General features: G+C 47.3%; 1 protein-coding gene across 1 annotated transcript in view; it reads right to left on the bottom strand.

Annotated features, from left to right (window-relative positions):
* The window catches only part of PSMD1 (proteasome 26S subunit, non-ATPase 1), a 91631-nt gene that overhangs the window by 7258 nt on the left and 57249 nt on the right, over positions 1-27124 (bottom strand). The window contains exons 17-20 of the mRNA XM_082224025.1: positions 23459-23573; positions 20109-20225; positions 8098-8200; positions 3816-3985 (exon numbers count right to left, since the gene is read on the bottom strand). Of these exons, the coding sequence (XP_082080151.1) occupies positions 3816-3985; positions 8098-8200; positions 20109-20225; positions 23459-23573 (505 nt within the window). The remainder of the gene's footprint in view (positions 1-3815; positions 3986-8097; positions 8201-20108; positions 20226-23458; positions 23574-27124) is intronic.

The raw sequence follows: 27124 nt of genomic DNA, 5'->3' as shown, positions 1-27124 counted from the left end.
GGAGGAAGGCCGGAGAGCAAAGTGTAGCCTCGTGCGGTGCCCTCGTTGGGAGACGCACACAAGCCAGGTGAAGCACAAATGCTGCCTCTGCCACTCGCCGGAAGCTTCTGAGACATCAGGGGACTGAAACATCATTATTCCATTACGAGGCAATTTAGTCCCGGTGAGGCAGTTGTGCCCTCGCTGGCTCCCACACGGTACAGAGCACTGTTTGTGCTCTTGCTTTCTCTCCCGGCTTTTCACATTTCGGCCATGACTGGAAAAGGGATGTTGAAGGCAGGGCTGGGCAAACAGAAAGTGGGGGGGTTTGGTGGCAGGTTCAGAATTCAGCATCTTAGGAATCTCGCATTCACACATGCCCCAAGTTTCTAGCCCTTATGAGGCTAGAGGAAAGACGGAAGGAGAGTCTTGCAAAGGCTGCAGTGAAATAAAAAGGCCAGGGAGGATGGGGGGAGTGGAAAGACACACTCTTTATTCGACATAAGTCTTCTGGGGGATTTCACATGCAATTTCCTTCCCTGCTGTGACGCCTGTCCAAATCCTACAAACTTCATTGTGTGGATCCTGAATTAGGATCAAGCACAAGTACCTAAAGTAACACCGGCTTTGGTAAGTGTGGCCACTGGCTGCTGACTTTCACGGCCAAATTATAACCGAGAGCAGATGAGCCTGTTTGTGGACTGTACCACATGGGGCCTTTGTGATTGGGTCCCCTCCGCCCTCAAAGGGTCTTAACGCAACCATCTCTCACATAAGCTAGTCCCCTATGCGCAGGGACATATTTTTTTTACATATCGTGGGGAGTTCAATCTTGTACTTCACAGACTGAGACGAAACTGCAGAAAGCAGGTTTATCCGTTCATCTGTCTGTCCCTGAGAACTGATCTGCCGCCTGCGCCAATCGTTCAGCTCAAGGTGATCTTGCCGGATTTGCAGGGATAAAAGGGTAGCCTGAAGTATGCGAAATTCAGGCGGAGAGGTGGCATGTGCCCAGCCTGCAAAACACATTGCTGAATTCGGCTTGCTGTCATTGCAGAATCCGAGTTACTTCTGAGACAGCATTTCCATCAGGTTTGATTTCCCCAGGACACAACTGCTCTGAATCATGGCCATGGACACAGATGCGGTTGTGCAGACCCAGGAACAAGCAGAGAGAAGCCAGGCTTCTCGCCTTACTGTGTATTTTCACATGGCAATTCTCTCTCTAGAGAGCCAGTTGGTGTAGTGGTTAAGAGCAGTGGCCTTGCAATCTGGGGAACCGGGTTCGCTTCCCCACTCCTCCACATGCAGCTGCTGGGTGACCTTGGGCCAGTCACACTTCTTTGAAGTGTCTCAGCCTCACTCACCTCACAGAGTGTTTGTTGTGGGGGAGGAAGGGAAAGGAGAATGTTAGCCGCTTTGAGACTCCTGAAGGGGGGTGATAAAGCGGGATATCAAATCCAAACTCTCTGCACCTCCCTCTTCGGGAAAGCTTGGAAAGCGCATAGCCCACAGCCCGGCCTGCCTGGGAACATCTACAGTCCTCCTCACCACAGATTCAATGGACTTAGTTGGGGAAGGGCCTTAGGTCCATGGCAGAGCACCCGACTTGCTTGCAGAAGGTCATCACTTCAATCCCTGGGATTACTAGTTTAAAATTCTGGGAAACCTTCCATCAAACGCCTTGAAGGGATGCTGGCAGTCAAAGTAGGCAATATTGGGTTTCACTCCCCAGCATCTCCAGATACAGGAAGCAAGGCTTGGGCATGGTCTCTCTTCCAGAGACTGCAGAAAGCCGCTGCCAGTCAGAGTCGACAATACTGGATTGAAGGACCAATAGTCTAACTCAGTAAAAAACAGCTCCATACGTTCACATGATAAAGTAATGCGACTGCTTTTCTGAGTCCTTCACCACCCTGGTGCCTTCCAGAGGTTTGGGACTAGAACTCTTATTAGCACCACCCTGCGCGGCTGAGTTTAAAACACCTGGAAGGGAAGAAGCTGGAGAAGGATGCAGAAAAGCAACCTGAAATCCGTACTGTAAATATAATGTGTTCTCCTCCCACTGGCAGAAGCCCCCAGGTTCCGACCAGGCACTTCTTGCACATTCTGAAACTTCTACTTGCAGCCTAGAAATGTCTTTTAAAAAATTATTCTCAGGATGCTGAAGGTGAGGGAGCTGCAAGTACAAGGACTGCCCAGAGCCCTGGTTCTGCCTGTTAAAAGGATAAAAGCAAAGACTGCATTTTGAGGATGGCGTTAAGAGGGCTGTGCAAATCGGTGGCGGCGGCAGAGTCCGAAATAAAATCATCTCTACTCTCCAAGTTGGCAAGTCATTTTTCCTACGCCACCCCTGAGATAAAAGTCTCCAGCAGTGTTCAGGAAGTGGCAGAGGAGGAATGAGGCGGCTGCAGTTTGCTCTGCATTTTCCCTGCCCCCCCTTAACCAGAGGGACGCCAACTTCAAAACCTGCCCTCCACCCTGAATCTTAAGCTACCTACCACGACCCTGGCGATTTACAATCACTTTCCTTAACGTTGCCAGGAAACAGCTCCCTTCTTCTCCTGGCTGATGCAGATTCTCATCATGCTTTCCATAGCTGGGGGCGCAATATGCTCTCAGAGGGGGAAGCTTGAAAGATTAACCTTTGAGAGCGCCGATGTGATGCTGTGCTCACTGCTGGCTCCCCTTTTCGCCCACAGGAATCAAACGGCGCCCGAACTTAACGAAAGGGAATATAATTGCATCCCACAAATCTATTTGAAAGGGTGATGCTGAAGAGGAGAGAGATCAGCAGTTCCGGCAGAAGGAGAAGCCGGAAACTGGGAATCTGAAGGCAGTTCCCCTGAAACTGCTAGAGGACCAAACCATCGCCTTGGTTTTGGGGACAGACTTGTGATGAGGTCAGACCACTGATCCACCTGGCCTAGGATGGGATTCTCCAGGTAGCTGCTGCTCCCTAAAGTCCCAAGAGGGCATTTTCCCAGCCCTGCCACCCAGGGTCCCTTTCACAGGAGGCGCTGGGGATTGAACCAGGTTACCTTCTGCAGGCAAAACACCAGCTTGTCTGTTATAAGGGAGCTGCTATGCAAGGAGTAGGATTATTGGTCCTTCCAGGCTGGTGTTTCCTGCTTTGACTAGCAGTTCCTCTCCAGGGTCTCAGGCAAGAGGGGAAAAGGCTTTTCAAATCACCCATTAATTCATTCCCTTTTTAAAGGAGATGATCAAATATTAGATCCAAGACCTTTGGCTCTACAGGCCGGCATGTGTACTACAGTGCTCAGCTTGGAAATCACAATGCTCAACAGCTGAAAGCAGAAACCCCAGGGGCAAGACAAAGCCAAACCTATTTACACAGCCAACAACAACAACAATTTATTATTTATACCCCGCCCATCTCGCAGGGTTTCCCCAGCCACCCTGGGCAGCTCCCAACAGAGTATTAAAAACATGACAAAACATCAAACATTAAAAACTTCCCTAAACAGGGAATGTCTTCTAAAAGTCAGATAGTTGTTTATTTCCTTTCCACAGGGCAGGTGCCATTACCGAGAAGGCCCTCCGCCTGGTTCCCTATAACCTCACTTCTTAAAGTGAGGGAACCACCAGAAAGCCCTCGGAGCTGGACCTCAGTGTCTGGGCTGAACAATAGGGGTGGAGACGCTCCTTCAGGAATACTGGGCGGAGGCCGTTTAGGGCCTTATAGGTCAGCACCAAACTCTTCTAAAACTCTTCTTCACTGGGTTCGGCAGGTAAGAGGCAACTCTGGAGCACGCAGAATGCCACCAGGCTATTCTGACCGACGCAACACCATTTCGGCCCCCAGAAGGACGTACCTTGAGGTCCTTGTTAAGGCCGATGACGCAGGTCGGGGTGAAGGCCAGCGACAGGAAGTGAGAGAGAGGAAACCAGAACCAGAACTGGGTGAAGACCAGAACGCCGACCACCGAAGGCATGTGTGTGTGTCCAGTCCTCGACTGCAGAGAAATAGTCACGTTGTGGCCGCCTGGGGAGTTAGCACAAAAGAGACACGGGAGGTGAGGGTTGCTTGGATTTACAAAGGGCCCAGAAGAGCCACTGCAGTTCCACGAGGTTCAGGCGGATCTCTTCATCAATAAGTGACTTGTGATTAACTGGTATACCAAACATTGAAATAAAACAATGGGTAAAAGGAAATCAAACTGGGAGGAACAAGACAGTAGAAAGAGTTCACCCTCCTCGCTCCCACCCGTGTCAAGTCAACTGGGTATAAACCAGGCTTCCCCAATATGGTGCCCAGCAGATGTTTTGGGCTACAATTCCGTGTCCCTGCAAGGTTGCTGAAGGCTGGCGCAGGGCTAACAAGCCAACTGCTTTTTGTTCACCTACTTAGAACAGTTCTTGCAAATCCTCATTCAGAGTGAGCGGTAGCCATCATTTGCCTGTTGTGGCCGGTCATTCTTAGAAACACTGGGATAACTCAGGGGGCAGAGCATGGGACTGTTAAATTCAAGGCAGTGGGTTCAAGCCCCTCAAAGGATTCCTGCATTGCAGGGGGTTGGACTAGATGACCCCCGGGGTCCCTTCCAACTCTACGATTCTATGATCCCTCTCTAGGAACCGACCACAGTGAGCACTTGGAAAGCGGCTAAGAATGCAAAAGAAGCTCTGCAGGATCAAAGAATCCGTTGCTCTAGCTTAGTGACGGGCTTTGCAAGCAGTGGTCAGCCAGATGTTTCTCGGAACTTAAGAATAACGTGTCTCCTTTATTATTTCCCCTCCAACACCAGGAATTCTGAGGTAACTTGCTCGGAATACAGAGATTTGACTCAGCTGTCATGAAGGTATGTGGCAGAATGTCTGATATACTAGTCAGAGGTATAATCCAGATATGTAGGCTTTGCTGATTTCATCTTTGTATTGTTGCTAATTAATTTATATACTGTACACCACTTAAGAGACTTTTTCTAAGAGATTTATATATTTTTCCTAAATGAAAATAATAAATACAAATAAATGAGTATCTCTCTGCTCCATTCTCTCTCCTTCTCCCTTATTTCCACTTGCCTGGAAGCAAAATTACTTCTCCATCCTTTCCCCCCATCCAGAAACCTCCGATCTTCCTGTGCCTAATAACTAAACTAGGAAGAAGGGGAAAGTCTGCAAGAGATTACATTCCCCCTCTCGACCAGAAGCAGCTTCAGATTCTACTTCCTTCTTCCTACGGGTTATAAATCTCAGCAGCAGAATTAATCCTGCCAGATAACCAAACCCCTTAATTTCATCCTTGCAAAGCAGAGATCAGAGAGATCATCAAGTTGATGCAATGCAGAAGCTCCCAGCCAAAGCCAAACAGAAAGGCTAGGCCCACAGAGGGAGTGGGAAGGTGTTAATCGGATTTTCAGGGCTTCCAACCAGTTAGGCAGATGGGAGCTGAAGAAGGCCACCGGCATATTTATTGCTGCTGATGAGGCAGAGGGCAGTGGGCCTGATCTATTTAAGATGCAATCAAACTTCAAGCCCTTTTACATGGGGGGGGGGGGGAGAGAGAGAGACTATGGAGGTCCTCCCAAGCCATCAGACCTGTAGCAGACCTGCCTGGGAGTGCAGTTGCAAGGCTGGTAATGGTCCAGATTTGGCCAGAAAGTAAACACCATGACCAGAGCGACCGGAAAGTTCTGAATTTGTAAGGTGTATTCTGAAAAGGGTGCAGTATAGTTGAGTTTTACAGGATCACTCTGGATTGCTTAAGTTGGGAAGGGGCTCCCTGCTAATGAGTAGTGATCTCTCTCTCTCTCTCTCTCTCTCTCTCTCTCTCTCTCACACACACACACACACACACACACACACAGAGTTGCTTCAGGCTGTGTCCACGGGCCAAGTACACCCTGCTGAAACCCATCATGACTTCGGTTTAAGCAACTTTGGAATTTTATTTTTCAACATTTAGCCTCTTGACTTCGCCTGCCTAAAATCTTGTCATTTCTGGAGAAGGTGACCTCAGCCCTCAAGCATTGCACTCACACTCTCACGGTTTCTGTTCTCTTTGCATGACACCCAAACTTTCTCTTGGCTCCCTGTCCTCAGGGCCTGTCTGGGAGCAGGAAAGTTATGCGATCTTGCTCTCTGCTCATCTCAGAAGCATCACCAGGGGTTGAAGGGACAAGCCCTTGAAACAGGGCTTAGAAGCAATTCAGAAAACAGGATTGCTAGGAATTCTTCCAACTCAAGATCAATTTGTGCCGAGCTGGTAAAGAGTGATTTTTCTGTAGCCACATTCTGCCACTTTCAAAGCCATTTTTCAGCATATTATTAAACTTGTGAAGAATGTGGGGTTGAACTACTTGTTCACATAACTCGTACAGCACTCTGTTCAGAAGCAGGAAACTGGTTTATTTGCTGTCTTTCCTTTGCTCTGCACATTCATTCTCAACTCTGGACAATTTTGAAAACGAAACAAAACTGCCACCCTGCATTTTCCTCCCCATGACTGGTTCACGCACTGGTAGCATCCCAACTTATCCTTTCTGGCTTGCCCACCTTTCTCACCTTTAACCAAGGCTTAGCTGCCAAAACCGTGCTGGCTGGGACTGATGGGAACTGCAGTTCAAAACATTTGGAGGGCAGAAGCTTGGAGAAGGCTGAGTTACAGCCAGAGAGATTTATAGATGCCTTTCTCCCAGAAAGATCTGGAGTTCTGGAGATCAAGTCACATGGAACTCTGTGGCCTGGGAATGCTCTATGGCAGCTGAGAAATAAGGTCCCCAAGACCCGAGATGTTATCACTCCATCCCTCAAACAGAGAACCACGTCTTCCCATCAGCAGGCAGCTGTAAATCTTCTGTGACAATGTAGGGACAACCTGAGATATGCATTTCTGAGAAGAAAGGTCAGCCCTGTTTGTGCAGACAACCAACAACCCGAGGCAGGTCCAATTTCAGGACGTGTCAGCCAAGTGATTCACGCAAGCAATAAAATCCAAAAGACAGAATCTCATTTGGCTCTTCGTGTTGCTGATGTGCTATTGGTGCTTTAACAACTCGGGGGACTAATGAGTTGCTTACGAATGCGATGAAGACATGCAAAGCAGGGTGGACAGCGACTGCAGACTGGGTGCAGGAGCTTAATGCAAGATAGAAACCGAGGAGCCTTAAGGACTGCTGCTGCCCCTTGCAGATGCATTTGACCGCTCAAAGCTGCCATGAATTCTGTGGGGAGGCCTCAGGCAAGCCGGCATCTCTCACCTTCTGCAAAATGAGGGTGAACATCATCTGGGGTGGCCACCAACCAGGGCAGCTTTAAAAGGAGCTTGGACCAATCCATGCAAGGTATGGCCATCCACGGCTACCAGCCACAAAGACTATGCCCTGGTCCCCCAGTCGGAATCAGCATGCCTCTGAGCCCTAGTTGCTGGGGAGTGCGCTGTTGCACTCAGGTCCTGCCTGTGGGGATCTAGCTGGTCACTGCGAGAACAGGAAGCTGCAATAGAGGCTCCTTTGGCGTGATCCAGAAGGATATTATCTTGCTTTTCAACAGTGCCCCCCTTTGGGTCTGATCCAGCTACAGGACTCAGCCTCTAACTAGCAGGGCTGTTGTAACGATTACTGAGATAATACACATGAAGCACTGTCCACTCTTCGCAAATTCTAAATATTAGGTATTAACAAATCTGCCAGCTTTTAGTCTCCACGCCAGGAGCATCCCTATGCACATCAAAGGTCAGGATCCTAAAAAAAAAAAGAAAAAAAAAAAGCTGTCCTGTGAAACCTGGAAATGACACACGTCCATAATGATCGCAGATGCTTCAAGACAGAGTCTTGACTATCCAAGGACACAATGCCTCGCTTTGCTACGGCACACAAGATGGGCAATCTGTAAAGCCCTGTGCATACTGATAGGACTATACAAATAGACCCATTACCATAGTTTCATAATCATTCAAAGTACTTAAAGGAAAACAAGGACGGCGGCAAGGTACACATTCTGTGGGGGAAGTGGAGAGATCAGCGTGGCTAGGGAAAACCTTACACTGGGCTTCGTGCAAGTCTGCATGTTCCAACCGATTTGTTCAGCAAATTGAACAATAAAATGAAAAGGAATTGACTGAACCCAACACCTCCTTGCAGCAGCAGAAATCACCTGCGTCCAATATGCCCTGAGCCAGGATTGCTCCAAACTTGGCCATCACATCGTCGTGTTTATCGTTGATGACTTTGGAATAGAGCTGCCTGAACTGGCTGACCTGCAAGAGAGAAGAGAAGGGCAAGGTTTGAAACACAAGTATGAAACAAAACAAAACTGCAGAAGGGAAACCCATCAAGGTGCAGGGGATTCCAAACACAATTCTGTGATCCTTTAAACAAATTGGTTTATTCATTCACCGTTCCATTTATATCCCACCTTTCCTCCAATGAGCTCAAAGTGGCATACATACTTTTCCCCTCACTCCATTTCATCCTCACAACAAGCCTACAAGGCAGGTGAGACTCAGAGAGGCAGTGACTGGCACCCAGTGGCCTTTCTTGGCTGAGTGGGGATCTGAACCCTGGTTTCGCAGGTCCTCGTCTAGGTCTGAGACTCCAAGCGCTAGATCGCACTTATCTAGGAAGACTATGTTCAAAACACACCTGCCATTCTCCTTGCCCTTTAGTAGCAAACTGAATCCTGGGTTTAACCATCTGACCAAGTGCTAATCTGAACCGGATGGCATGAATCAGTAGCAACAACAACAACAACAACAATAATAATAATAATAATAATGGCGTAATATCTTCCTAGGCTGCAGGGACTGCCATTCCTCTCTTGCCTTCCATAAGAAGGAAAATCCTAGCGCTGGAGTCAACAAAGCCAGCCTGTACATTTCTGGACAAGGGCAGAAAGAATGTTCCAAAGGCAGGATGCAATTCCTCCCCGTTACTCAATTTTCTCTAATAAATCAAACCAAATTATGGAAGCCGCTAATATGATTCCTTCCTAAGCCAATTCCTCCGCATGCTTAGAATTGCTTTAGAGTAATGAATGGAGCGGCGTTTCCGTAAAAGCCCACGACGAAAGAAAACAAGGAAACTGCTTTACGTGCATTCGGCATTTATTTCCCTGGATGGGTTTGAAGTCTCTTAACAAATTCCGGTTGGTGGGGGGCGAACTGACTAAAAGACTAACGAGGACTTTAAGTGCTCCCCTCTCCTCCCCCCATGGGCATTTACACAGGGCTTAGCTCCACAAGCTTCCCCGTCTCAGAGAACAAGGGCAGGGACAAAAAGGAATTCACCCCAGAGTTTTCTGCAAAGAGGATACCTTCCTGGGCCTGTGTCACTCTGATTAATTGGGCTTTTGTGCCCTCTTAGTTATTATGAGCTGCTGAGAGTGTCCCTGTTTTCTATTGTTTTCTGTTACTTTATAGTGCTTTCCAGATCTCCTTTAGGAAGGAGTCGGATGTAGTCTGAAATAAATCAAGTACAAAAGAAACAGGGCACCTGTATCATGTCCCGGAGGCAGGGAGGTGGAGTGGCTTGACGCAGAAGCGCAGGCTAGCCATCTGCACTCCTGGCACTTCTCTGGGGCTCAACTGCTCCCTCCCACTGTAACTTTGCCTATATAAATTGCCCATCAAGGTCCCATGACAAACATTGGTGTCTGATAGGCAGATATTTAACAACTATAGGCCTGAGGGTCCCACCCTTGGAGAAGCCTAGCACACATGCCAACGCCATTTTTAGAAGGCATCTGCAACACTGACTGTCACTGGCAACAGCAGTGGTGCAGCAGTAAAACTGATAGCACATTTGCCAAGCTAAGCAGGGTCCAGTATGGTTTCAAATTGGATGGGGGACGGCGTGTTGAGATTCCTGCATTGCAGGGGACTAGATGACCCAAGGGGTCCCTTTCCAACTGTACAGTTCTATGATTCTATATGAATCACAAGTAAATTTATCTAAAGTTATCTCTCCCCATTCTTAAAGAAATCAGCCCTGAGTGCTCACTGGAGGGACAGATCCTGAAGATGAGGCTCCAAGACTTTGGCCACCTCATGAGAAGAGAAGACTCCCTGGAAAAGACTCTGATGTTGGGAAAGATGGAGGGCACAAGGAGAAGGACGAGATGGTGGGACAGTGTTCTCGAAGCTACCAGCGTGAGTTTGACCAAACTGTGGGAGGCAGTGGAAGACAGGAGTGCCTGGCGTGCTCTGGTCCAGGGGGTCACGAAGAGGCGGACACGACTAAACAACTAAACAACAACAACATCTCTCCCACCACCACATCTTCTTCTTCTTCTATCACTCGTAGCCGAGTAAGATTGTCTTCCATAAACACGGTTTTAACAATGAGTCCGTAAGTGACTGTGGATGCCAATTGTGGATCCACCTGTCCTTCCACAGTGGGGACATTGGTTTCCGGGTGAGAGTTCATCACGGTGTGGATTTGCCAAGCGTGCCTTCCTCTTAGCACGTTTCTTCCACCATATACCACACACACATGACAGCTTTTTTTGTGGTTTAAAATTTACACAGTTCCAATTCCTCCTGGGATAGCTCAGTCAGCAGAGCACAAGACTCTTGATCTCAGAGTTGTGGGTTCGAGCTCCATATTGAGCAAAAGATTCCTGCATTGCAGGGGGTTGGACTAGATGACCGGTGTGGTCCCTTCCAACTCCATGATTCTTTTTTCCATTCCTTCCTGGCGGCTCAGAATGGGCAAACGGTTCATTTTTTAAAAGATACACATAGTAAGACCACCACACCAGTGAAATTAAAGTTACCCTCCTGCACACATGCCAGCTTAATCCAGATGTTGAATGCCAGCCCAACAAGGGAAAGTTTTACAGCTCTTCCCAACAACTGATGTTCTCAGGGTGCCAAATTCTTCCCCTGGTACGAGATTCTGCTTATGAGGGAGGGAACACATAAAAGCCTAAAATATTCCAGCAGAGCAGGGGATGTTGTGCTTGAGCTTCTTTCAACACTTTGTGCTGGGGGCGGGGGGTGTCAGCGGGGAGAGACAGAAACCAAAAGGCATTGCAGCACGTGGAAGACAGATTAAAACCAGGTTGCTTTTTGCCCAGGGTGCTGCCTCTTCATTCCTGTGGCTTCCAGAACATGTGGGCTCATGTTGTTTATAAGACCTTGACAGTTGCTATAAACTCTGAAAATAAAAAAAAAGATAGAGAAAAAAGTTGCTAGCCACATGGGCCATGATCTAGAATCCACACCGTAATCAAATCTTCAGAGAAACAGATCACGGCCGGAGCTGGGAGACATTCCGCAGATCTGCTAATGTTCACACTGGCGTCTGTAGTCTGACAGCAAAGGGCTCTGCATACGATGGGAGGGCTGGCTGGACCCCTGCGACACGGTACTTGGGTATGGAAGCTATTTAGCGCCACCAGCGATGCTCTAGGATGCAGTCCAGGGACTGGCAAGCCACATCCGACTGGGAGGTGATTGATGACAATGCCAGAGTCGGTTCTGAGAGCTTAAGCATGCCGGTCATCTGAACACAGAAGAATCACACACCACAGAGGAACCCATATCTCCCACCCCCTTTTTGTTGCCCAAGTCCCTGATCTAAAGGGCCTTCCAGAACAGCCACTCACACAGAGATGCAGCAAGCAACCCCCCCTCAGGTGTTAGGCAGTTCTGCGTGCTTTCCTGCACCCAATCACATCCACTGCGCACGTGTGTCAGATTTCTACCTCTGTACCTGCAAGGGGACACTGACTGAAAAGGGAAATGGCTAGAGCTGTGATGAATCATAAACATACCCAGCAAGCAGCCTTTTCGGAGGCCTTGGGATTCATCATCGCAGCGTTTATTCAATTTCTTGCTGCATGCAAACATCACCGTGGCACGCAAATGGGGAATTACTGACCTGAGTAAACTAGAGGCACGACTCATTTTTAACAATGAGGGTCCTACTAAATGTTCCACAGGATTACATTGATTTGTGCTTTTGCATTTCTGGGTGTATGTGCATTTTAAGTGAGAAATTCATAGAGTATGATGTAGGCCTGATGCTGTCTAGATGTCCCTGGACTACAAATTCCATCATCCCTGACCAATGGCCACACTGCCTCGGGATGAGGAAGTGGAGTCTAACCATTATCCTGAGGCCCCCAGGTTCCCCACCACTATCCTAACCCTCTCCACAGAAAGAGGCTTTTCCTACATTAAAAATGGCCTGCCTGCTTTCGGCCTGGAAATCAAACCAAAAAAGAGGGAGAGAGGGGAATTTTTGCAAACTACCTTCGGCTGCTATACATGTTGCAAGTTCTACAAAGAACAAAAGCCAGAAAGGTGTGTGGCGGAAACTCAAAGATGGTACTTTGGTGGCCTGTTGACATGTAAAGCAGCCAGAGACTGCAAAAGAACCTTTGCTGTTGTCTCTGCATTCTTTGGCATATTTCAGACCCAGCCTATTGATACAATTGCTCCAGCAAACAGTTGTGCAGCACCTGAAGGAAACTCCACATTAAACCCACAAATTCCAGGGGAGCACAGAAAGCCCACAGAATACTGGACGCAGGATGTACCTTCCCAAAAAACTCAGGCTTCACATTTAACACTCCCCCCCTCCCATCAGCATGTTTTAAGTCCTCATGGGACAGTGCAAGATGTGCTTGGAAACTTATGGGGCAATGTCTGCTAAGCCTCCGCAGAAACCAGAGGTGGCTTGGGCAAAACTCCTCCCCCTTCCCCTTTGACTAATAAAGCAAGACATATGCAGAATAGTAAAAACTGGAGAATAAATTCTGCCAAGTGAAATGATTTATACCTGTTGCAGAACCCAGTGTCTCCTGGTGATGAATTTCAAGTGCAGAATTTCAACTCCCTGCCACGCCAAGGGCATAATGCACACAGCCGTGTTCATAAAGCCTACATTTGCTAGCTTGTGAAGCCTACAGTATAACCCTGGATGGGGTGGGTGCCCAAAGAGAAAAATCTAATTGATTTAGTATCCCCTCTTCCTCTAATTAACAGCAGGGATTGCAGCCCACCGGGATGGTGGCTTGCAGACTGAAGTTCTCAGCCCCCCCCGCCCGAAATGAATGGGGCACTTCCCTTCACAGCAAGACTACCTCCAAATCCCTCCTTCCATCCACATCTATTCTAGACACCCTACCGTTGTGGTTAACTGCCAGCTCTTTAGGTCTGCCAGGCCAGAAGACCAGAACTGGGAAGGACGGGCCACACGGCGATATTTTTAGAGCAAGGTACGAAACCTGTCTGTGGGTTGCGTGCCCTCCACCCTCTCGACAGAACTCCATGGCTCTTTGAAGTTTTACGGCCTTAGAAAAAGGCCTGCTGGGGTACATTTGGGTGTGGCGTCCAGGGCAACGGTGGAAGACAGGCAGCAATTCACTCCACTTCATTTGCGGCAGGCCATTCACCATCTCTGTGGCTGACGAAAGCCAGAACAGCTCAGCTCCTGCGTTTAAAAAAGGCTACCAACTGTGGTGTTAAAGCAAAGCGCCAGGGCTATCTTGTTCACGGCACTGCAGAGCAAATGCCACAATCTCTTCCTCTAGAGTCCACCGGGCGCAAGGATCGTCTACAGCAAGCGTTCAAGTCAAAAGGAATTCCACTAGCCAGGCTTTACTGCTGAGGGGTCAAAATTAAACAGGCTGGTTGAGACCTGAACAGCAGCCCACTCAATGCCTTAGAGAAAGTAACCAAGCTAATTGCAAACTGTCCAATCCCAGGAAACCCTTCAAAAATCAAAATTGTGTCCTGTTCTGTGGCACTACCTATAAGTACGCACTGACATATTAAAAGCAGGATCCTAAAGCACATAAACCAGCGTTGCTTATGTCAAAATTCCAAGGCAGTTTTGTGCCGCAAACCCTGGTTTTATGCCTCCGCAACACAGACATACTTGGGAGAGAGGGCCCAGCGAACACCTGAAGCCCAGTGTTGTCCTATCTCCTCCCAACTGCTGGTGAAGTACTGAGCTGGCTTTGTGGTACAAACTCCGGGAGCCCTCATGTCTGAAAGCACAGGAGACCGCAACCTTGTTGAAGCTAAGCAGGTCTAGTTCTGGTCAGTGCCTAGATGTGTGGACGGCCTGGGAACCCTTGGCTTCTGGGATGTAAGGAAGGTGAGAGATAAATGCAGAAAATAAATACCCTCTAAGCACCTGGTTGACCACTGCTGCTTTAGGTAAAGGTAAAGGTACCCCTGACAGTTAAGTCCAGTTGCGAATGACTCTGGGGTTGCAGCGCTCATTTCACTCTACAGGCCAAGGGAGCCGGCATTTGTACGCTTCCGCAGATAGTTTTTCCGGGTCATGTGGCCAGCATGACTCAGCCGAGCAGAGCATGGAAATGCCATTTACCTTTCCGCCAGAGCGGTACCTATTTATCTACTTGCACGGCATGCTTTTGAACTGCTAGGTTGGCAGGAGCTGGGACCGAACAACGGGAGCTCACCCTGTCATGGGGCCTTGAACCGCCAACCTTCCGATCGCCAAGCCCAAGGCTCAGTGGTTTACACCACAGCGCCACCTGTGTCCCCCACTACTGCTTTAAGCTACCACAATAAGCAGCTGCAAGGGAGAAACCGGGGCACTATTTTCCCCAACACCACCAGCCATCGTGGGGATTGGCTCCAGGCCCGGTTGAGATGCACTGCAGGTCAAAGGAGGTCTTCCCAACTGCTGCCTGAAAATGTCTTTTAAAGCCCCTGCTCTTGCTGGACTGACACATGGTGGAGCGTCCATCAGCGCCACTTTTCAAAAGGAAGCTCATAAGAGGAAGCAAGAACTTCCTGACAGTAAGAGCTGTTCGACAGTGGAATTTGCTGCCAAGGAGTGTGGTGGAGTCTCCTTTGGAGGTCTTTAAGCAGAGGCTTGACAACCATATGTCAGGAGTGCTCTGATGGTGCTTCCTGCTTGGCAGGGGGTTGGACTCAATGGCCCTTGTGGTCTCTTCCAACTCTATGATTCTATGATAGGATGTGATCAATAGCTGCCCACTGAATCTGCCACTCAGGTTATATTCAGCTAAGTTGCAGTGGAGCCAGCAATGAAATACAGCCCCAGAAGGCTGCTCCCCAAACACGGCAGCTCAGTTTATAGCTCCAACTGTCAGGACGGCTCACTCTCGACAGCTCATAGCAGCTCCTGGAAATGAAGCACTTTTGCCATTCCATTGTGCAACTGACAGGCTCTATGGACTATGTGATGCTGCTCAGAAGCACCGGCTCCTGCATTTTCCGCATTCTGGCTGCCGAAGTCCGCGTCAATCCTTTTGGCGAGGAACGCTGTGCTACCTGACACAGGAGCGCAGGGATTCCAGGGAATGTCTGAGGGTGCATCAGCCAGACTTGCTTGCCCTCCCCATTGCCCTGAGTGAAGCGAGGGCAAGCCCCCCAACACCAGCCAACGCAACAGCAACCACCAACACTGTGGCCACTCACTGCTGGGAAGGTTAATAACAAACTTATAGCCTGCCCTTTTATTAAAAGTAATCAAAGTGGTACACAACAAAACCATGAAAGCACAGGATGGTAATGCCACCAGCATGTCCTATCAGTGTAAGGATTTCTGCTTGCACAATGGAAGTGCCCCCCAATGCCTGATCGCCCCTTAAATCTGTTTTTGGGGTTCCCCCAAGCCCCTGAAACAGATTTGGAGAGGAAAGTTTAACTGAGCAAGCATTGATCCTTATGCTGACAGGACACACTCGTTGGATACCACAGAATATTGGATATATTACTAATATAATATGATCAGTAAAATGGAAATGCAACTAAAAACTTAAAAACTAAAGAAAAACAGAAGCCTGGCAGCTGCAAGAGTCGGTTATGTTCTACATTAAAATTAGCAAGAATACGACTTGGCTAGTTTCTCACAAAGAAACCCCCATTGAAGTAAAGGTGTGTTCTGTTTCTGGTAGATGCCACATGAAGAGGGAGCTGGGTCAAGTCCAACTGGGAGGGCAGTGCAGGGTCATGTTCACTTGCTGAGTCTCCTGAGATGGCGCTGAGAGCAAGGGCTTCTGGCACTGATCTCAATTCCCAGGCAGCCCTACATGGGAGCAGGTAACTGGTCCTCTGAAGGCTAGAACCAGCACCATGAAAGGGGCTCCAAAGCAAAAAAGAAGCCAAAGGAACAGCAGTTGTGGGAAGCCACAGGCAGAGAGTGTGCGCTTGAGCTCAGCATACTATAAAAGCTTTGTGTTATCTCTTACATCTTGGGGTCCAGGTAGGTTTGCCCAGGCCAATTCACAGTGAGCTTCATGCACGTGTAGGGATCTGGAGCCAGGTCTCCCCGGTTCAGATCCAACACCCAATCCACTTCATCATAATGGCTCTCAATTCACAAAGCCAATTGCAAAATAATGTGACTTGTGTGGCTAGATGCAGGTCTTTTAGTAATGGTATGCAGAGCAAAAGCAGCTTGGGTTTGAACCCCCCACCGCAGGCTGCATTTACTGCAGTGCCACAACCCTACCCCCCACAACATTTAATCGGGGCCGGCCCACCCATGAGGCAAAGCGTGGCAACTGCCTCAGGTGGCAGAATCCACTGGACCAGCAGATCTTGCTGTTGATTTGCTTCCTCCCTTGTTCCCGATCATAGATGTGGATCCTCTCTTACCCTTTCTTCCCTAGCGGGCAGGGGGGAGCCATTTTGGGGTCCACCTCAAGTGCTGAAATGTCTTGGGCTGGCCCTGTATTTAATTCTGTTTTTCCACCACCCCAAGGGAAAATTCATCATTCCTATTTTATGGATGGGGTACTGGTGCCAAGAATGTCTGGATCTGCCAGGGCTCAGAAATGAGTCCAGCTTCACAGGTCTTCCACGTCCAAGTCCAACATTATGCTCCACTGCACTAAGACTAACTCTCCACTCCATCTAGTTCATCTTTTGAAAATCAAAGATGCTAACTGCTCCCATGTCTTCCGAGCTGTACAGATATCTGCTTTGGATCAACCAATACCCACCCTCTTTCCTTCTTCTGTGGCAAGCCGGTAAGACAACAGCATCAAGCAGGAGGGCTTATTATCCTGCAGTTGACTCTACTTGCTCTCTAGTGTAATCCATGAGCTCATCCAGATCAGGTTCCACTTTCCCCATCCTCAGCTGTATTCATAGACGATTAGGTAAAGCATTTACACCCTACACTGCTGAAAAGGATCTCAAAGCGGCTTGCATAAAACCATTAGCAAACAAGACAGGCCTTGCTCTTCCGAGCTGATCATATTCAGTGAGCTTTCTTCACCTGATAAGAACTCTGCATTGCTTTACAAACCAAGTGCCAGAAAGCGATAGCGCCTCATGAGCCTCTCCTTTTGTTCAGAAATAGATAGGAATGATGCACACTGTGTTTGGCTGTGGTGCCCATTGGTATGGTCGACCAAGGATAATATTTTTTCCTGGTTCTTTGTACAGGTTGGCTTAAAAATCCAGACATATTTTCAATGAGGCTTCACCCCTATTGCATCCAGTAAAACAAGTGGCAGGGCCAATCCTGCGGGTAAGCTTAAGGAACAAACACCAATATTGTCTGTGTGACATGTGCACTTTAAAATATTGCATACTGGTTTAGAGACTACACTGCACTTACAACTGCCTTGCTTTCAATCTTGACCGCACTTGTTCAGTGTTTTATTGGTCAATGAAATCTGAAGATGCTTTCTATCTCTGCCTAGGGTTTCAAAACGCAGCATTTTACTTAACCGAGAACATATGTTGCTCCAACTTCACAGGAACAAAGGAAAGCTGAAGCATTAAAATGTTATACCTGGTTCAGCTTTCTGAGAATCTCTTGCTCCCCTCTTTTTAAAAAAATCAAGTTTTTAGTCCTTAAGGGTTTTTGTGGCAGGCTTGACACAGTGTGGGCAATGTCCCAGGTGCCAGAAAAGATGCAGGATAAAACTGCCCGTGTTCAGAGTGCAGAGCTTCAGCTCCTTGCCACTCCCCCTGCCTGGAAAAACTCTGTGGTGGGTCAGAATAATGTAAAATAGGCAAAATCATGTAACTCGTCTTGGTTTAAATGCTTTATACAGTTTACACATTTATTTTTTAAAAGTCTGGACTACAGACAGCCCTAGAATCATAGAATTGGAAGGGACCCGATGGATGATCTGGTCCAACCCCCTGCATGGAGGAATCCTGCCCACAGCTGCCCCTGGCTGGACTCAAACCACCAACCTTCTGGTTAACAGCCAGACGCACTACCCCAATGATCAAGGTAGCCTTCTTCCTCAGCCTTTCCTGAACCACAGAAGCTCTTCGGCTATTCCCCCATATCTTAGCCCCAGTAATGATTATGAAGTACAGATCTCCAACGCCCAGCACCTTCTTGCCCATCTTCTGTAGACTGCAGGAACTCTAGACAGGCAGCTTCTCCCTTCTGCGTCGTCTTGCATATCACATAGCGCACCACTGGCACAATATGCGGGGAGAGCAGCAGCAGCAGGAAAGGGAGAGAGCTGTGCTCACGGTCAGTAGATGCCTCCCAATTTCCCAAGTCTAACATGCAAAGGAACAGGATGAGGCTTTTACATCAGATCTATTAACTAATGACATTACATGCATCAGAGAGTTGGAACAACCTGGTAGGATGCTTGCCAAGGCCTCTTGCTTAGCACTTTTGTACAAACAGGGAGGCTTTTACATGTGGATGTTCTCAGATGTCTTATGCTACAGGTGGGTTGTTTTAAACTGAATCCACCCCAACCTACACTGAGAAAGAATATTACTTTTTAAACTGCCGTTTCGAGAAGGCATTTTACTTTTTTACATTGCTGCAACAACTTAAATCCAGGACGCCTTTCCCAGAAAGCCAAACATGTCGTTTCCCAGGACAAGGTGCTATTTTTAAAGAAGGGAGTTACACTTCAAAAATTTGCACAACAATTTAGAATGGTGGCCTGTTCCAGGAAATCCAGTATGGCTAAGTTACAAAACCTTCGTACCAGACACAAGATATGCTCACACATGCTATTTATTAGTATGGACCATGGGCCCACGTACAGCCCTGCGATACAGAAGTGAAAGAAACCTCCAAATTCAGTAAAAAAATGCAGGGCAATATCCCAGAGAGCAGCGCTTCCAAGGAAGTTTGAGAAAGCGACGTCCTGAAAAATGAGTCACCAACACAATGCTCCGTCACGGCCTTCTCAGGCTGCGTGGTATGAACCAAAGCTTCATTTAGCCTGGGAAGGACTGTGGGCGGCCATCCCACGATCGAGACTGGGAGAGAAATGTGCTCCTGAGCCAAAATCAGAGGCCCAAGAGGCTGCCTGTTTGCCACTGGAGACTAGAAATGAACTTCAGCACATTCCTCTGCATGGAGGACCCACTAAGAAGTAAACATTCCTTGGATATGCTGATTGTCCCCATCAAATCACACCCAAGGCCTCCAGAGCTCTGCTGTTTTCATAACTGGGCAATGGATCCACCCAGTTGGTCATCTACCTGTGCTGGCCTGTGGCTTTGGTCTCTGAAGAGTTTTTACTCCCCTGTTTAGCTTTTCCTTGCACTGAAGGCCGAGTCATAAACCAGGGAAAGGTGTAAAATCAAACATGCTACTGAATGCAAACCGAAAGACCAATAGTCAAAATAAAAAAATTCCTTCCAGTAGCACCTTAAAGACCAACTAAGTTAGTTCTTGGTATGAGCTTTCGTGTGCATGCACACTTCTTCAGATGTACTTCTTCAGATGTATCTGAAGAAGTGTGCATGCACACGAAAGCTCATACCAAGAACTAACTTAGTTGGTCTTTAAGGTGCTACTGGAAGGAATTTTTTTATTTTGACTATGGCAGACCAACACGGCTACCTATCTGTAACCGAAAGACCAATAGTCCACTCAAACAGGCGGTAAAATGAAAACTGCTCCAAGTTTAAAACAGCGACCTCAGCGGTTTGCCTGGGGAAAGAGGAGCGTTTCTGTGAGGTTTCTGTCCCCTGGACAGCAACAACGGTAGCTCCTTGGAGATGACACACTTTGATATAATGATACTCACGCCCAAGCATCTCTTGCAATTTACTGAACTCAAATATCGTTACAAAAATGAAGTTTTGTTCCTTGAAGAATGCCACCTGCTAAAGCAACTGCTATTGCAGGGCTGCAGAAGCTTCTGTCTCCTTCAGCCAAGGGCTTTTCTCTCTTGCATACCTCCCTGGCTGAAGATCCATTACTCACCTTTGGGCAGAGGATCTCTGTCTGCTGGATCATGATAAGGGCAGACGCAATCAAAGCGCCTTGACGCACATAGTTCACAGGATCATTTGTCATTGGCTCGAGCAAATTAATTGCTTCCTATTCGGAGAAAAAAAGAAGAGCACACATAATATTAACCGCATTACTTTTTAAACACCAGGCTTTCATCAGGATTATCAGATTAGGATCTTCAAGAAGGCCACGGAATAGAGCTTTGCTTATTTTTATTGAGATTGATATATTTGCCCACCACACGGATAACAGGGCAAAGGGTGTGAAAACAGTGATTACTGTTTTCTAAAAAGCATTTCCTCAATTTAAGCTCAAAAACAGAAGGGAGATTTAACACTTTCCTGAAGGAAATCTGTGTTTGTTAGAAGCTTAGGTGTGACAGGTAAGCAATTTATCTGATGCTATAAATGATGCCTATTTTAGGCAACGGGGAGTTTTGTTTTGTCTCACCACTACCAGGCTTGATGAGCTCCTTGAACATCAATGCACTTTAGTTGACTCATTGATGTGCCTCAGGGCTCACACTGAGAAAATCCTATTCACCAATTACATTTCCACCTCTCTCAAAGGAGCAGTCTCTGAATTGGACCTCTAAAAATTTAAGAACCTGGGTTGAGGGGAAGCATGTGAGGAAAAGGAGGGAACATCTAAAATGTATGGAAATACTTTATAGGAAGACAGGAGTGCCTGGCGTGCTCTGTTCCATGGGGTCACGAAGAGTCGGACACGACTAAACGACTAAACAACAACACTTTAAAGTCCAAAACACACGGATGACTTCATCAATTATAGGGGTATCAAAATTGTGTACCTCCATGTGACTAAAAGCTGAAATGTGGTATTATGTAATTCAAACACACTCAGATTGTTAGAAAAACTGGGTATATGCACACTCCCCCCCCAACCCCCCCCCCACCTCACACCACATAGAAACTTGGAATTTGGTGCAAACCTAGTTGAAGGCCTGGAAAGTAATTTTTCTACATCTGATGATCAAAACCCAGGACATGATGATGTGCATCAGAGGGCAATACTCTTAGCACAGAATGGGCTGTAGGAACCTCAGCCTCTTACACACCTGAATCAGCACTGTGGGGATTCCCTGGAGCAGATGAGTACGCATACATTCCATGCCAAATTTACTCACTAACCCACTTTAGAGCTGGAAAATCGATCTGATGACCCACTTAGAATCAGAGAGGTGGAAGAGACCTCAAAGGGCGTGCAGTCCATTGCCCCCCACCCGCCAGGCTGACACAGGAAATACAACTACTATAGCATCCTTGACAGAATCAGATTTAAAAATCACCTGAAGAAGCCATGTCTTAAATAAAAGACAGGCTGATGGAGTACAGGTTTAGGGTACAAGGGGTTATTATTCTGAACTTTTTGTTTCTTTCACAGCACAAGCTTTCCAAAACCCTTTGCTCTAATTATATGGCCTTTTACAAGGCCGAGTTGTATTTTTGTGCATTTATTGGCCCAGGCCTAATCTGTGACACTGCGTGAGTTCATGCCTATTTATAGCGGATGCGTGAGGAAGTGCCTCTTTGGCCTAACTAAAAGCTTAACTCCGTTTCCAATCTCCCTAGTTCTAAAATATTAACTTGGCCTTTAAAATAGGTTGATGCAGGCCCTGGAAGACACACTGATATAAACAGATGCTCGAGATCTTTTATTTTAGAAATAAACAATAAAAAAGTACAGAGCTGCAGCCAAGCAGGTTCTATTATCCTGCCCATACAAATTGAGAAATAAAACAGACTCAGACTGTGAATACCAAACGGCTGACCATTTTTGTCCACTACAGGCAGATGCTCGCACTGCAAAGAGGGGGTAAAACTGGGGCTTACTCCACCCTTCCTGCAACATAGGTGCTTAGTCCACATCACTGTCTGGTGGAGAGAGCATGCCCTGGCGCAGGGAGGAGAGGAAGATCCAGATCTTTAAAAGGAAATGCCTCTTCGAAAGATGGACCAAGGAGTCTGAACAAGGGGGCATAATGGATTTGTGGGTTGGAGAAGCGAAGTGAAATACCAGGGGCACTTCCCAGTCAAGAGAGTGAACTTGTTATTGTCAAAGAGCACTTACAGTTGCTCCTGCAGCTCTGGAGACCTATAAACACCAACCTAGCAATGAGGCAGCTATTCCCAGGTCCATCAGCAACAGGGGACCATTCCATTCTCTCTCCACCAGTTTATGTACCTTCCCGTGCACATCGCAGGAGACTACGCCTGCGTGAAAAGTGACTCTGCTCTTCCCTCTTCAGTTCTCTCCTGGTTCTGGGAGACAGTGGTGGAAGAGAGGGTGAGGAAGCCCCTGGCCCTTCACTTGCCTGGCCTGCCTCTTCCTCCGGCTCGGACGCTTCTCCTGCCTCTGATTCTTGCCTCCTGGCTGGTACAGGTCCCCACAGACCGCTGCCCCCCTCTCCCGAGTCAAGACTCCAGCCCCCCTTCGCCCGGTGCACACATGTCAGCGTGCTGACAGTCGCTGACAGTAAATCAATTCCGGAAAGTTAATCCGGGTATATCAGGCTTCTGCAGAGCATGTGAGAGTGTGGCAAGGCGGAGGAGATCCTCAGAAGGTGAAGTAAAGCAGGAATATGAAAGGGCAAAAAAGCACAGAGCAGAATCCGTGAGCTGAATGTAGCAGATGCTCTGTTATATGGGAGCCTGCAAACAGGAAGGGGTAGCTTACACAGAGACAGGAAAAGCCAGTAATTGATCATGGTGGAAAGGCACAGAGAGATGAAGAGCTGGTCTGCAGGAGGTCTAACAGCAAAGCAGTGGCCCATGGAGGCCCTCGGTTCAAGTCCATTTGAGATTATTGGCCTGGGAATAGCTGCCTAGACCCTCAACTGGTGTCTGTCAGGATCCAGAGTTGTAGAAGTGACTGTAGGTGTTACCTTTGACAATAAAGAGTTGCCTATCTGCTGTGTGCATTTCTTTGGCTGAGAAATGCCCCTGACACGTACTTAGGAAAACTGCAGAGAGCATGCACCTTTTTAGGAACCATTCCCTTTTATCTCCTAGGAAGGGAAAACTGGTCAGATGGTGTCTGTATCACCTAAAAACAAAGATAGGATGTATTTTTCTTCAAAAATTATACATTAAATTGACTTTAAACCAGATGATAGATCCATTTTTCTATTCTGAAGTCTTATGCTGCAATCCTAACACAAGCATGGTTACGTGCAGCACACTGTATGGTGGACTTAATGGGCAGCGTGGGCTTTCTGGAGTTCCTTCCAACCGTGAACTCTTCAGGTATAGGTATCAGCCTTGATGGAAGAGGAAGGACAGCAAGCCTGTGGGCCTTACCTTGTTCCCGGTGCCAGCACAGCAGATTCCTAGGGCCATGGCTGCTCCGTAGCGGACATGGGGGTTGTAACTTTCTGACAACAAGGAAACTACACTTGGACACTGTTCAGGAGTCCTGAAGGAGGAAGAAAAGAGAAAAGCAAAGAGAGAAATTACATTTCACTAAAGTGTAAAGAGCACCACACCTTTAGAGCTGCAAAGTACGGAGCAAAGTCTTGCAACCAAAGGGAAAGGAAGCAACACTTATTTCTGCTAAACATAGCTTGGATTCTGCTGCCCGCCTGCAAGAGGCAACTTTGACTAGTAATGTAAATAAGAAGGTGATGGGAACGGAGGTTCAGGGTGAAGGCAAGCTGTACCAGGCAATTCTTTCTAAAGCTAGAACAGGCCTGAGGACGATAAACTGCCTCACACATAAAGCTATTTGTCACTTTGTTCTCAAACAACAGCTCAAAGCTGGCATCAAACGAGCTGCTCTGAAGATAGGGAGTGACAAGGCTTTGAATAAATGAACCTAAACATTCACAGTAAAGGTTTTTAGGGCCCGTACACAAACTACATTTGCCTTTCGATTACTTCAGCAATTATTCAATCAAGTTCAACACACATAAAGAGATCAGAATTTATTATTTATTATAAATATTTGTAGAGCACTTGTCATTAGAAACGTATTTCCGTGGTTTACAGCAGTAAAAAGAATGTAATGTACAAAAACAAAATGCACACAGTACGGCATACACAGCAGCCCAAAAACTGAAAATTGTAATAGCTGAAGTCATGAGCCATCGAACACCAAAGCAAACAAGGTTTTCAGCAAGTGCCTAAACTGCAGCAGAATCCATGCTTTATACAGTATCTGGGAGTCGGCTATTCCAGTGTATGAGCAGCAGCACCCTAGAATCAGTATCTGCTTGCATTAAATACACACACACACACACACACACACACACACACACACACACAATAAACAGTCAGGTCCTTTAATGAATGGGAGTCTTCAAGTAAAACCTCTTACAGGAGGGGGGAAATGGAATATAATTTGGCATTATGAAAACAAACAAAAGGAGAACAATTAAGGCTACAGCAATGAAGAAACATTAAAATCAGGAACTCTGTAAGCCAGCTGCTTTGCAAAGTATAACATCCCCTCAACCACACTTTCCCAGTACTGTACACTAGCCATGAAATCAGCCATGCTAAGGTGTCAAACGAAGATCATGGCCACTGGTCCCCGCACCTCCTGGCAAATAGAAGGGGAAGAAATGGAGGCAGTGAGAGATTTTACTTTCTTGGGCTCCATGATCACTGCAGATGGTGACAGCAGCCACAAAATTAAAAGACGCCTGCTTCTTGGGAGAAAGGCGATGGCAAACCTAGGCAGCATCTTAAAAAGCAGAGACATCACCTTGCCAACAAAGGTCCGTATAGTAAAAGCCATGGTTTTCCCAGTAGTGATGTATGGAAGTGAGAGCTGGACCATAAAGAAGGCCGATCGCCGAAGAATGGATGCTTTTGAATTATGGTGCTGGAGGAGACTCTTGAGAGTCCCATGGACTGCAAGAAGATCAAACCTCTTCATTCTGAAGGAAATCAGCCCTGAGTGCTCACTGGAAGGACAGATCCTGAAGCTGAGCCTCCAATACTTTGGCCACCTCATGAGAAGAGAAGACTCCCTGGAAAAGACCCTGATGTTGGGAAAGACGGGTGACAAAAATGGTGAGGTCCCTGGAGACTCAAATCCTTGTAAGGAAAGAAGAAGGGGACGACAGAGGACGAGATGGTTGGACAGTGTTCTTGAAGCTACAAACATGAGTTTGACCAAACTGCGGGAGGCAATGGAAGACAGGAATGCCTGGTGTGCTCTGGTCCAGGGGGTCACGAAGAGTCGGACACGACTAAACGACTAAACAACAACAACAAGGTGTCAAAAGGGTTCTCAAAGGTCTTCTAGTTCAAACCCATGCGATGAAGAAGACTGGCTCTCCGACAGCATCCTTGAGAGGTGGCGACTTGACCTCTTTCTGAGGCAGCCTGATCCCTCCCATCAATTTCATCTACACTGATTTCCTTGAAATTTGAACCCACAGGTCTGGGTCCTACCTTCCTTTTGGAGCAAATTATTGATCCATCATTTAAATCCAAACCTGAAGATTGCCATTGTATTATTTCATAGAATCATGGAATCACAGAGCTGGCAGGGATCTTGAGGGTCATCTAGTCTGACCCCCTGCGATGCAGGAATATGCAGCTGTCCCATATGGGAACTGAACCTGCAACCTTGGCGTTATCAGCACCAGGCTCTAACCAACAGAAGCAGTCTCTTCTCCAAGCCAAACACTTTCCATTCTTTCCTTACAAGGATTTGAGTCTCCAGGGACCTCACCATTTTTGTCACCCGTCTTTATCAACAAACGTGCCCATTCTTCTTAAACCGTAATTGCTCAGAAGGGGGGGAAAACAATTCAAGTCCTGCCCTTTATAAATGAACGTCCTTCCCCACCCTCTGAGCTAACCATAACCCTGCTTCATCATGAAACCGTTTGTGCATGATGTTTTGTCTTTTTCCTGAGAATTATACTTTAATTCAAAGGAACACTTGTTCTTGGAAAGTCAAGTGAGCATCCCCGTTCCAGAATGGAGTGATATTTCAAACACGTCCTTTGGGACTTCTCAAATCAAATCCTATCACTTGCTACTCAGTTCCCCAGAACCCGGAGTCTTACAGCATTCAGCTAAGGCAGCCTTTCTCCACCTGTGGGTCGCCAGATGTTGTTGAACTACAACTCCCATCACCCCTAGCTAGCAAGGCCAGAGCTCAGGGATGATGGGAGTTGTAGTCCAACAACATCTGGGAACCCACAGGTTGAGAACCGCTGAGCTAAGGCATTTATTATGGCATAAGCTTCTATGGACTCATTTGCCTTCTGAAAATATTGAAGGCACAAAGCTTTTCCTCTGTGAAAGAGTTAACACTTCGACAGGGGGCAGCAACAGCACATCCGCACGCATCACAGTGGCAAAGAACCGACCCCAACATGTAAGAGGCAACCGCAGACTTTCAAGCACGGTGCAAACATTTAATTTTCACTCCAGCCAGAAATCTAGCCCCCTGCACACGCTAAAAATAGCTATTCTTCAGACGCACAGGACCGATAATGGAAATTTCCAAAACAAATGTACTTATTGAAAGCCACCTGCAGAATACCAAACTCCTCACAGGAGGAAGGGTGAATTTCCTGTTGCCACAATGAGAAATGGAGGGAGGCGAACCTATTTTGCAGTAGCCTCACGGCGTCTTAATGGCAGCTGTCTCAACAGCGGCACAACCTGGATCTTTACAAGGATGTCAGATGAAAAGGACAGCTTCAGCCCATAACACTCCAAATGTACAAAAGTAGTGTTATCTGTCAAGGACGGCATTATCGTTAAGTGTATCTGCTTCCAAGGCAGCCATTCTACATTCAGTGTAAGAGACCATCCGTTCCTCAGGGACCCTTTCTACCTTCCTTTTTGTTGTATGCTGATGAACTCCTGTGCACCTGACAATTCCTGGCTTTTAGAGAAATAACCGGCAGCAGGTGATGGGGAAGACCCTGGAGAGTCCCTGTCAGTCTGAGGAGTCGTATCTGAACTAGATGGGCAGATGGCATGGCTGGGAACGAGGTT

The sequence above is a fragment of the Podarcis vaucheri genome (genome assembly GCF_965113315.1).
Source record: "Podarcis vaucheri genome assembly, chromosome: 5".
NCBI lineage: Eukaryota > Metazoa > Chordata > Lepidosauria > Squamata > Lacertidae > Podarcis > Podarcis vaucheri.
The sequence above is the reverse complement of the archived record's forward strand: the minus strand, read 5'-3'. Positions and strand labels throughout refer to the sequence as shown.